Below are 13,740 nucleotides of genomic sequence, written 5' to 3' on the forward strand. Positions count from 1 at the left end.
TGAACTGTTTTGATGTACATTACTTTTTGAAAGTTCATTTTTTTCTGAGAGCACGCGACTTATGGCTGTTGGCCTTGTTCTTTCTTATTCTACCCAGCCCGGAACTCTGTCTCCTTTCCCCTGCGCGTACGTATCGATATGATTAGTAGAACCTAACCATAGAGGTATAAAAAAATCTCCATTACCTAAGTTGATGAATGTGTGCATGAGACAACAACATGGACTACATTTGAACAAAGCCAATCCATACAGTTACACCGTGTAATTTTGTTTCAGCACCCCAACAGAAATAAACCTCTTGAATTTGGTTTTCTGTGGCTATCCTGGTCAAAATCATTACGTTAATTGTCAACAGTTTTTTTAACGTGTAGGCAACTATTTTAATATATTTAAAATGTAAATCTTTGATATGTTTTTCTGCCTTTAAGGCAGAAAAAACTCTTATTTCTAGTTATATATTGCTTGTAATCTTGTTCTCATAGGCCTATATTATCTTGTATATTGTTATTATTTTGTCCAAATACCTCGCAAATACATGGTGCCGGTTATACCCGGGTAAGTTGGTGATCTCCCAACAAGGTAAGCAACTCGAATCCAACTTAGCGGGTAACTTAACTAAGCCCGGATAGTAGTCTAAGCCTAAGATATTCTACTCGATATTTCTACTCGTCTTTGCAAATTGTTTTACAAGTTTCGTTACCTCATGAAATGATTCACAATCTTTATTCATTTTATTTAATCTACACTAACACTTCTGACCGTGAATTAAATGTAGGGCCTATAGTCATTTTGTTTGGTGTATTCACCATGGTTTATAACCAGGAAGTTATTATATTGTATTCATATGGTAAGATCATTACCAATTCAGATGATCTTTTTGTTAAACTTTAAAAAAAATTACCCTGGTTTTGTTTAAGAACACACTTTATAATGCAAGCGAGCTGACAAACAAAACACATTCAAAATGAGATTTTCCTATTTCCTAGAAATAACCATTTATACAAACAGTACTATTTATACAAACAATACTATTTTCACAAGTTTAATCAGATGACGTCATGATCGATAGATTCGTTGAACTTTTCTGAATTTTACAACAATTATTTGGTTTATTAGAACACAGCACAAACGTTGAATACGCCAAAAATGAATACATTTACGTTGGTGTATTTACTCAAAATTGTCACGCAGGAAAAAAAAACAACAAAGCCATGAGAAAAAATTATATTAAGTTGGAAGTAGGCATTTAGTAAATCTCCTACAAAAATTGTTTTTGTTTATTAGACCACATAGTACAACAAACGTTGAATTCGCCAAAAAATGAACACATTTAAGTTGGTGTAAAAAATAAAGCCATGAGAAACAATTATATTAAGTTCGAAGGTAAGTATATGTAACTCTCCTAAGCAAAAGATTAAATACTACTAATGCAGTGACTTGTACTCACCGGCTACTATTATCATGGAGTAAAGAATATTATATTTTCGTTAACTGCTTTAGTAGGCCTACATTTACTATGAACAAATTGGAATCAAAATTGCACGAATAGGCCTAAACATAACAACTCTGAAAAAAAAACCACAAAAAGGCAACTTTATTGATTGAAAAGGTCTTTCTTTTCATTCTTTAGGCTTTGTGTGGATACAATGACCACCCAAAACTGTAATGATCTTAGATAGTTAATCTAGAATATATTGTTTGTTACGCATCATATTGTTCCATCAAGAATAATATATTCATTTCTGTCTTTAATTTATGTCTTTCATTAATTTTCATTAATTCAAATTGATTATTTTGATAATTTTTACATAAATCATAATTACTCATCTAACTGGAAAATTCCTTGAATCAATGATATAAAACCTGATCCAATGACAACACTCTGCTTAATCATGCGTGATATGTGTAGCCAAGTGTAAAGTTATAATTCCCACAATACACGAGATAACTAGTAGTTATATTGTAGAGAACATGTACAATATATAAAAATATAGTTATGTAGAAAACGACCGTTGTGATGCCTTGTTGGCTTAATAAGTATAATTTTTCGAAGGAGCGAAGTAGACGTTTTATTGGAATGTGGCGTCGATGAACAACATTGATGATTACAGAAACTACAGAAAACATATGTTTATGTAAGTATTATGTACTGTGTAACATAAATTATAATCAATGGGACGAGGTATTGGTGCTCGAAAATTTTTAAGAAGGGGTGATAACGAAAAGTCAAGGACAACGATACGTTTAGAAAAAGATTTTGGTATGTAAGCAAGCCTTCGACGGTTATCATATTACTATAGCTTTAATTATAATATATAAAAATACTTTATATATTGTTGACTGCAACAAGAGGGTTTATTTTAGAGTCATTGATACGTGGAAAAACAACCTCACCTTATTCGGTATTAGGCTTAGATTGTATACAGGTTATGAAAAATAAATCATAATTGATAGAAAAAAATATATTGTATTTTATTCTAGGCCTATAACGTCTGGTGTGAGATTTATCACAACGGTGAGGAATTTGCCCGTTCAGGTTTATAAAATAATATCAATTTAGACCAAAATTATCACTCGCTAATTGCATTGTGTAAAGATGGTACCGTTCAGTAGGTAGACCCTGTCCAGAGAGTTACAACTCCCTGCCCTGTCCAACATGTTAACAAGCAGAAGAGGTGTTGACAATATATGGTTTGGGCAGGACAACTCCCTGGTTTGGGGATACAATTTGTTCTTATGGTACTAAACCTCCGATAGAGTCAGAGACCACGATCTAATGTTTAATTAAGTTTGAATCTAAATGTTGTTGGATTGCCTTGATTTGTTATTGGATCATCGTTAATATAAATAGAAATTATTCGTGTTATTATTAGTCTTTGACGGCGGTATTAACTTTGTAGGCTGTTGTAGCACCGTAGATGATAAAACAACTCTCCTCCGCATGGCCATGTCCTCCGCCATCCTCAGTGTTTAGTATTAATCAGCTTGGCCCATTCTTTGATGTTGTGTTTCTTGGGTCTTTCTCGCTTCCTCCTACCTGGTAGAGTGCCTTACATGATTGTCCAGGTGATCTCGTAATGTGGCCTACGATCTCATCTTTTTGACAGTGGAGATGAGATTGTTCTGATAGCTGCTCTTACTCTGCTTCGGTCTTTTTCATTCTTATTTCTGTATATATGCGAACCCCATAATTTTCCTGTAACTTCTCATCTCAAAGGCTTGGATTTTTATCACTATTTCTAATCCGAAATCATTTATTAAATTAAAAATAACTTGTTTTGGCCTATTTGTTCGTGTTTTTTTCATTTGCATTTTCAGGATTGATGTATAATAAATTCGGATTTATCTAGTTTGAGTTTAATTTATCCAATTTAATCAAACAGATAATATACGGTTTATATACACTTGGCCTAAAGCACTCTAGACGAACCAACCAACCATAATTGTAATTTGAAAAAAAGACTCCATATGAGATACATTTGGTAATCGTTATGATCGGCTGAAGAACCCAAGGCGCTGAAATATTGCGTTAATATAGAATCAATCAAATGTTAATTGAGTAAAAAACGACGTCGAGGTGGATTTCAATGAATGAATCGATATTGTCTTTTAGTGAAAGGCTTTCAAATTATTGTTATTACTTGTCATACGCATAGAGATAAATAAGTAAAGACCATGTCATAAGTATTTCCATCACTAGAGCATAGATCTTCAAATTAAGTATGATGGAATATTGTTTTGATATATGGTACAAACGTTCAATCAATGTTATTGATAAATTTGATTTCACCTCGGTTGATCCTTAATCGATTGCCACATCGCTTGCACATGGGAACAACTTTATAAATTCTGTTAAAATTACACACTGAGTCTGTGCAAATGATGGTGTATATCCCCAAATCTTTTAGACCTCATATTATATAAGCATTTAACGTTTTGCACGGGATGGGCACAAGCCCGCAATGCATGTGCACGTACTTCTACTAGGCGAATATCTAACGCTTTTAATCGACTAACGTAATTCTTTCGTTCTTTGCAATGTATAGTTTTGAACGCTACATAACTTATACGGTACCGTTAATAACGCGTTGTGAGGAATTTGTTTGGCATTTGAGCGAAAGTTGTGCGAACCACACAGTACTGCTTTAGATTAATATAAGAAAAAGAGATAATAAAATTAGGAAAAACCGAAGATGTATTAAATTGTATTGATCACAAAACCGAGAAAAAAACGTTTTGCCCGAGCGTTCGAAACGCAGTAGGCCTATAGCTAACATTGCGTATTCCGTTTCACACGGCACGAAATGAACGACCGACCAATTATGATTTCCCATTATTTAAAAACTTGGTGCCGTCTTCCGGTCCTTGAAATCGAACAAGTGTGAATGTAGCTTTACCATTATTTAATAACACGGCACCGTCTTCCGTTCCGTGAAATGGAACAAGTGTGAATGTAGCTTTACCATTATTTAATAACATGGAACCGTCTTCCGGTCCATGAACCGGAACAAGTGTGAATGTAGCTTTGCCATTATTTAATAACACGGCACCGTCTGCCGGTCCGTGAAATGGAACAAGTGTGAATGTAGCTTAATTACCATTATTAAATAACACGACACCGTCTTATGTGAATGGAACTTAAGTAAACATGGTGACATATTTAGATCTACGGTACGATGTATCATAAATCATATTAATTATTAGGCCTATGTCATTTCTATCATAATTTGGTTGTATGGTTTATCGATTTTGGATCGTATTTCATAATTAATAATATATATGTATAGAGTTTTATGTATCTTTCTATCTATTGTTACAACGTATTTTATATTTAAATTGGAGAAAATCAAACACAACACATGAATACAGGCGTATGTTATTACAGACGTAAATAGAGTCAACGCGTTTCACACGCCCGTTTACTGAGCAGTAACAGCTGCGGCACAAGTGCATTCGTTCCTACCAGTAAGTAGGAATACTTTTTGTTTTTGTTGTATTAATAGGTAAAAATACGTTATAAATTCGTTGAAGGACATTGTATATGATGGTATGTAATCTGAGTGACAATTTGTTGTTTGCCGATAGAGATATCTTAGTTTTAATAGAGATATCTTAGTTTTTAATAGAGATATCTTAGTTTTTAATAGAGATATCTTAGTTTTAATAGAGATATCTTAGTCTTAATAGAGATATCTTAGTTTTAAATAGAGATATCTTAGTTTTAAATAGAGATATCTTAGTTTTAATAGAGATATCTTAGTTTTAAATAGAGATATCTTAGTTTTAATATAAGATAATATAAGATATCTTAATCTCCGAATAAATGACAGCTTGGCGTGCCATATGTGTGCGTGTGTTTTCATCATTCGTTGTAGTGGTTATTGGTTTAGCATTCCAAAATTCCGGAGTCATGGCTACAAGTCTGCCTTTGACAAGGCCGATTCAGGCTTAGGTTCGATGTAAGTAACACCAGTTTTATTCTAGCTTCAGTTCACTTTCTATTATACATGGTTACACATGGAGGTATACAATTTTATACCTCCACTTTTACACCATATAGGCCTACTCACTTAATATCATGAATCATTACTTTCGTTTAGGAGCCAATTTACCTCCTGTCACATAATTTGCATATTTATTTTCGTTCACAAACATATTTACTGCGTTATTGTTGGTGTGTGAACACACTACTGACGCGTTTCTATAATGCGTTTATTCTTAGGCCTACTTTCTTCCTCTCATAATTAGCATATTTTCTATCCGTTTTTAAACATATTTACTGGGTTACTCTCTGTATGTACAGTAAAATCTTAAAATGAAGTAAATCTGTAACGGAACTCAATGTGTACCATCCTGACGCGTTTTATTCCGTTCGTCTTTTATTTCCGTTATTTCTAACGTATTTACGTTCATTATGAGAATGATTATGTGTACTCAGTGGTCAAGATGAACGTGCATGCCTTGGCCTACCGTGTACAGAAACACCTTCACTGACGCTTTATCATACGTTTGTTAGATACCTCAACACTATCTTATTGGATTTTAATTATGAACATTTTGTTTCCTTGTTTATGTTTTTAATTGTTCTGTTATTACTCTTGATAAGATCACGGAACGCTTTTACCAAAAATTCCGGATAAGCGGATTATCTTTTCATGAGGTGTGTATTAAAATATTCATTTCATCTCATCTTTATGAATATTATACTTTCTGTTAAGGGTTGTTTTTTAATATAGTAATATATTAACATGGTTCATCCAGATAAGCTATTTTATAGGAGAAGAAAAATTAGCTGTAAATGTATAAATTTCAAATCGGCAATATACACCCATATATAATAACATAATGGCTTTTCCACTAATATACGTACGGCCTAGCAGATCAACTAATACATTTTGTCGATATGAAAATGAATTTCTCTTCGTTTTTACTTATAATTGTAATTACAATTGGACTCGTTGAAAGTTCGTTGATTGGTGTTATATTTTGTACGAAAAAACCAATAAAATAAATAGATATCGTTCTCGCATTCACCCTCATTTAAGACATTGCTGAAGAATACTCTGTTTAATTACCTTTATGGGGCTGTGTGTTATTGGACAATGACGTACTATCCATTGAAATAATACAAGGATGGTGGTTGGTAAGTTGTATCAACGAGAAATGAATAATGCATACTATGGTTAACGATTCCTTATCGGAGAATTGCAAGCTCATTTATGTGTTTTTGTTGTCTTTACAAACAGGTACATTAACATGTTAGATTTGTAACATCAACTTGCTTCAAAATATATCAACATGAATCGTTTTCTTTGCGTGTATATTCTACTTGGAGAAGTATTCCTATTAGTGACATGCGAAGATAGGCCTAATTGTACTCATGAGCCAAATGCTTTCTGTCCAGTATTAGAAGGTGATATCTACATTGGAGGTCTTGTTAACATCCATCGTGTCACCGTGGTGACGGACAACAGTTTGACGGAAGGACCAATCAAAGAGAAATGTTTAGACCCTTACGATCACGGAATGTTTACTTCTTTATCTATTTTGTACGCTATTGATGAAATAAATGCTGGCACATTTTTGGATTTGAAAAATATATCAATTGGTTACATGTTGTCTGATGGTTGTCGGTCACGGAGTGTTGCCCTCCGTGGAGCATCCGATATCTCAACAGGTGCATGTGGCATTAACGAAACTCCTATCGCTATTGTGGCAGATACCTTCTCTGGATCTATAGGCCCAGTAGCTAATTATTTCCAACTTACGAATACACCAGTAATAGCTGTCTGGGCTACCAGTGTTGAATTTACTGATACAAACCTTTACCCAACATTTTTTCGAACTGTACCGAATGATAATCACCAAGCTGATGCTTTGATAGACATTGTCGAAAGCTTTAATTGGACTTGGGTAGGAGCATTAGCAACGGACGAAAACTATGGACGATTGGGCATTGCACATTTCAGAGAGGAGGCTGAGAAAAGGGGGATATGCATTGCTTATGAAATGTATCTTCCGACAGTTATAGATACTAAAAGCGTCACAGAGGCTGTTGATCTATTGATGAACAATCCAAATGTAAAAGTTATCATTACATTCATCAACAGTGGATACGAAGTCGTCAAGATTTTCAAAGAATGCGACAGACGCAACGTCAGTAGTAAGTATAAGCTAAACCATTATTCATTCTTTACAATATTTTACTTAAAACATTCAGTAGTTAGTCAGCATGTATTGCCCGAGAATAGAAACCCTATTTTCCATCGATATTTCATTCTGCCTTGCTGTATGTCTGAGTCTCATTTTAATACATATTTATGTTGTAGTCAGTTTTACTTTACTGACAATAGGCCTACAATATTGGATTTAAGTCTATTGTATATTTGAAAATGAAATTGCAATTAATAATCACAGAAATAAATGTAGAGATGTTTGTAGTTACCAGAAATTGTGCAATTAGTAGTTTTTATGATTAAGTTCGTGTTAGTAATATAAATTCTGTATAAATATCACCTCATAAAATTCTGTACTGAATTGTTCATAATATTCAGCTTTATTGATATTGGATTCTGTCAGTTATTATTTGTTAGACCATAATTAGACTATTGAAATATCGATTTGGTCGTAATAAGTTGTCTTATTATCACATCAACAGATGACAATGAACATGATGTGTCTTTTCTTGTTGAGGCATTATAACCAATATAATCATCTACCGGTTTTGTATGCATTTAATTTTTCCATTGGGCCATCGAAGGACATTTAATTAAAGTTCCAATTAGTCTAGAGATAATCTGAAATATACGGAACTATTTTAAAACATTTTTTTTTTTATCATATCAACGAAGTATATTATTATAAACTTTTAATATAACTTTTAAAGATGTATTGTCCCAAAAACATGAAGAAACCACATTTTTTTAGTGGGGGAAATACCGGTATATCTTTAATGGTCATTCGTTGACCGAGCAGAGAGAGTTTCCACTCTTTACTGGTCCACACAATGTGATTTTCTAATTTGTTTTCAATTTTTCAGAGAAGATTTGGGTAGGTACAGATGTGTGGATAATATCCAGGATATTTGCTGATAACACATATTACAACGTTATCGATGCAGCGTTTGGTACTTCTGTTGAGGAGGTCAGGAATGAAGATTTTTGGAACTACTTTCTTTCCCATACACCGAATAATACAAATATCAACTTTTGGTTCAATGAATTCTGGGAAAAAACGTTCGATTGTAGTTTGTATTCAGAAAACAATACCGTAATGAATCAAGAATGTTGGTCGCATTCACTAGAAGAAAAAGCTGATGAATTCAGAACTTATATTGATTTTACAACGTATAATGCCGTGTATGCTATTGGTTATGCCATTTATGATATCATTGAATGCAGACCTCCAAATGGTTTGCTGAAAGATGGACTTTGTCCAGATGTTTCTCAACTTGAGCAATGGCAACTCATGCAGTATCTTAGAAACGTTAACTTTACTCATCATATCAAAGATCGTCAATTCATGTTTGATGACAATTATGAAGTGTTGGCTCGCTACACGGTTTATGACTGGAAGCGTACTCCAGAAAATACAGTTAAAATTGAAATTATCGGAGAATATGATAAATCTGCTCAGGATGGTAACTACTTACGAATGAACAACTCAGCCATATTATGGGATGGCGGTACATCTAAGAAGGTAACATTTAGATTTAATTTCATTACAACATACTCTGATCCTTGTACAACGACACACAATAATTATTGGATTGATTGAATGATTGATTGATTGGTATGAATGAATGAAGGCAAGTACCCGGAAAGATGATAAAAGAAAGCCTTGAAGAAATAGTATTTGAAATTATTTCATTTTTCAATCACTATAACTTTGTATTACCAACTTCTAATGAGTTTTGTGTGTATGAATTAAATTAATTAAATATTTGCATACAAATTATAATCAAAAAACTAATTTAACAAAGATCCAGTAATCAATAATTATACAAAGATCAAACAATCAATTTGTAAATCTTAGTTGCAATTAGTAACAATTCAATTATGGTTTTTATTACTAACACACTTCTAAGTTGAGCATGTTCTATGGTTTTGATGAGATAACTCAACATTGTGTTTGTATAATGATTAAACGTTGCCTAATTGAACTTTCTAAATGCAATGGTAATTTTATTGTATACATGTTACAGGTTCCAACCTCCGTCTGTAGCCTACCATGCAAGCCTGGAACCAGGAAGCTTCATGACACAAAACAGCCAATATGCTGCTTCGACTGCGTTCCTTGTTCCACAAATACAATATCAACTAATGAAGGTAAGGTAACATCTATAGAGTTTCAAACTCCATCAGTATTTTTCGCGCCGCGACGGAAGCATTTGGAAACTGTATCACGCGGAAGCTTATACTACTACGGCTGGAGAAATAGGTATTTGGAAACTCGGACTGGGCATTTTCAAACCCCGAAGCACAGAGATGAAAGTCTATGAAATATGCAGACAGTAGTACGGTAGTAGTTCAATAAACAATGTTTTCACTTTGGCTGTCAACGTAGGAATTTATCATCAAATAATGGTCAAATCCTTCCTCTATGGTAAATAGTTTTGGCGAATGGTGCATGGGGAAGAGTGAATCCCTGGTGTGTATAGATGAAGACTTGTTTGATTAGTAAGTACGTTTGTCGGCGGCTGAACGACGAAGGTTCTTCCTTTTTGTTTACAGGAATGTTGGGCTATGTTGGTCCCTATCCCTGAATATGCACAGTACTATTATTTTAGTTTAGGATTATAGTGTTGTTCTATACATCAGTAGGTCATGGACTTTTGTTATGAAATAAAAGTTGATTGTTTGATTGCGGATTTAATTAATTGATTGATAAGCTAACTCAACTACAGAAGGAAATGCCCAACCTCAAAACAATTATGTATTTATGCCCTGCTTTATAATTAAATAGAGCATTTCATCTTTTACGTTACACAAAATGTTTACTAGATCTACTGATTGTTTAAAAAAAAGTAGTGCTAAATCATTTTTTTCTACTACTATTATTTTTCCAATTAATGAATAGAATATCAATAAAATCGTAAAAAACGCACAATTTATTGAAGATGATAATATTTTATTCTATTCAATTTTTTGTAAGAAATATTTGTTCTTGTTTAACACAAGTATAACCAAGGGAAGAGTTATTCCCTGGTATAACCTTTAGCCTGTAATGTATTCTGTAATGTGCTGTACTAGAACTGAACACACATTGTATAAAGGAATTGAGAGTTATTTTGTGCTTGACAACTTCAATCAACAAATCAATCAATTGATACAAACTAAACATAAATGAATAATCAAGCAAGATGGATAGGTGGACATGCAGCAGAAACAATGATATTAAAACTCTGTCTTATCCTTAATTTGAAAGCTTGAACATACTCCGAGTTTGGCAATACACACATTTTATCAAACTTCGGCAAACTGCACAAAACTAGTTTGTGGAAGTTGGGTCATGCACCTTCTTGACAAACTTCACTGACCTTTGTGGAGTCAGCGAATCAGATCAAAGTATTTGTATTCATTTGATTCTGCAAGTGGACAAGCTATAGATCATGTGATATATAGGCCTATGATAAAATAAGTGGAACTTGAAGTTGTGCAACACACTTATTCACCAAAAAAAAAGATAGATTGTGCGGGAAGAAAAAGGTATTTAATGTTTAGTTAAATAAATGTAATAAAAGTGAAACAATTATTGCCAAAATTTAAAATAAACGTTTTGTCTTTCAGATCAATCCGAATGTGACAAATGTGCGGAAGGATATTATTCAAATGATGAAAACACTGAATGTCTGTTGAAGGAAATGGATGTTTTAGACTGGAGCGATCCTGGTGCCATTGGTTTCCTCGTCTGGTCTGGTGTTGGCTGTATTCTTACATTCATCACTATTGCTATATTTTACGTGAAACGAGAATCGGAAATTGTGAAATCGTCATCACGAGATCTGAGTATGATTCTACACGTTGGAATCGTTTTCGGTTTTCTTTCTCCAATTTTGTTTATTATGTCGCCAACGGATACCCTATGTCAGCTACGTATTTCTATTTCCAGTGTTCTTGACTGTCTTTTATTGTCCGTGTTTCTAATAAAGATTTATATGGTCATAAAAATATTTAATCGCGGGAAGAAAGGCAAAACTATGACAAACTTGAAAATTAGACTGAAAAGGTATCGTCTGCTTATAGTTTCTATGATCACCGGCTTTCAGATTTTGATAGTTGTTCTGGCCTTTTTTGCATCACCTGTAAAAGTGGTGAAAGATGTTACGTCATCAACGAAGACAACAATAGTCCAGTGTGACACAACCCTAATAACATTTATGTGGAATGACTTGTTCAACTTAATTCTGATTGTAGTCTGTTTCGTGTTCGCATTTCGCGCGCGTAAAATGCCGCATAATTACCACGAAGCACGCTTTATATCCGTCGTCATGACGTTTTGGATAATAATCTTTTTGGTATCCATCACCACTCACTTGTTTACTGTTGGGAAATTGCAACCTATAATTGCTATAATGTTCATACTCATTTTATACACTCTTATTTTAATGATGATGTTCTTACCAAAATGTTATCTGTTAATCGTAGCTCAAAGTAGGCAAAATAGCGAACCCTCTCCACCAAAAACGGTAGCGGTAAAAGGCGGCCATCGCAACTTTGCTACATCAAGTGAAACACTCTCTCGTGAATCTGGAGTTCAGGATTGTAATTCATCGCATAACGATTTTAATACACATCTATAAACTTCAAATGTTCAATTGAAAGATATAATTGATGAATCTGATAATATTGATTTGAGAAACCAAGGAGTAAGAATTGGCGATAGTAACTGTGATGTAAGCTAAGTTCCCACTTAAACGTTACTCAATAGCATGTGCACGCAGGTTATTCGACCAATCGCAAGAGATCATTTTGAAGATCAACATACTTGCGGTGTGTCCTAGTGGGAACAAAGCTGTAGGCCTGACATCTTGTGAATCTAAAATGAAAATATTCTATTCATCGCATATGATGTTTCTTTTCAATATGTATGCAAAATAACGTGCATGCTATGACAGAAAATTGATAAATGATGAAATTACGTGAATGGGTTGGTTATGTTTCTTTAAATTATCACAAACGTTGTAAGGATAAGGAAACGGAATATATTTAAAATGCATTAGATGCCTACAATGAAAAGTGGGTCTTTTGTAACTGTTATTTATTAGTATTATGTATATATCGATATTGTACTTATTAAGCTTCTCAGGTGTTCTGTTATTCAACAATAACTTAACACAGAAAACTAATTAATTGCATAAAATATAAATAATATTGCTAATGTGAATTTATAATGCCATGCTGTTTAATTGTATGCATTTATCATAAACAAAACCTATAATAATTAAACTTCATATTTAGATGAAGATTTTGGCCTGTAGGTTTGTATCAGTGAAGAGCCATTTTCCGACTTGGACGGAACGTAAAGACGATTAAACGACCAATCACAACGCGATGGATTCAAACTGTCGCTTGTGATTGGTCAAATTACTTGCAGCGTTGCGCTTTTGTCATTGCGTTGCATTCTAAGGCGAAGCTTATTGGAATGACTATCTCTTGCGCCATTAGATTTGACTAGAACCAAAGGTCTTGAAATAAGAAGTTTTTTTATTGTACTTTGGCCATGAGCAATATCCTAGTACTGTATAGCATGAGTCATAGGGGGATTGGTTGCTGGATTGAAACGTAAAACAATATGCAAGTCAAAACTATATTAGGAGTATACGGATACAAAATAATGTCAGTCATATTAATATACATGATAATAATTTATTGTTGTGTAAAACAGTAAAAAATCTGTATTTCCCGAATTCTAGATTACGTCATTCTTTAAAATGCGGGTTGTAATCAATTTTGTTTTGATTGACATGGAAAAACAAACAATTGTTTTGATATTTCATTATTGTTAAGTGAAAATACTTATTTAAAAAAATGTTATTATATGATAATGACTTATTTAATCATACCATGGAATAATATATTACTTCATGTTAAAAACCAAGGTTTGTAAAACGTCTCCAATGCTCTTCAATCCTCCATAGATCACAGTAGTACGTATCTAATTCCGCGTTGCACAATATTATTTTGGGATTCAATATCGACTTTGATAAATGAACACTGAATGAATAACGGGATTAACCGT

General features: G+C 33.4%; 1 protein-coding gene across 1 annotated transcript; it reads left to right on the plus strand.

The window, feature by feature from the left end:
- The first annotated feature begins 2,000 nt into the window (after positions 1–2,000).
- Positions 2,001–13,408, plus strand: LOC140046756 (extracellular calcium-sensing receptor-like). Its single transcript, XM_072091470.1, has 5 exons — positions 2,001–2,135; positions 6,747–7,663; positions 8,540–9,198; positions 9,704–9,827; positions 11,289–13,408. Exons 2-5 carry the CDS (start codon positions 6,799–6,801, stop codon positions 12,299–12,301), a joined length of 2,661 nt encoding a protein of 886 aa, XP_071947571.1. The 5' UTR covers positions 2,001–2,135; positions 6,747–6,798; the 3' UTR covers positions 12,302–13,408.
- The last annotated feature ends 332 nt before the right edge of the window (positions 13,409–13,740 follow it).

Source organism: Antedon mediterranea, chromosome 4, assembly GCF_964355755.1.
Source record: "Antedon mediterranea chromosome 4, ecAntMedi1.1, whole genome shotgun sequence".
NCBI lineage: Eukaryota > Metazoa > Echinodermata > Crinoidea > Comatulida > Antedonidae > Antedon > Antedon mediterranea.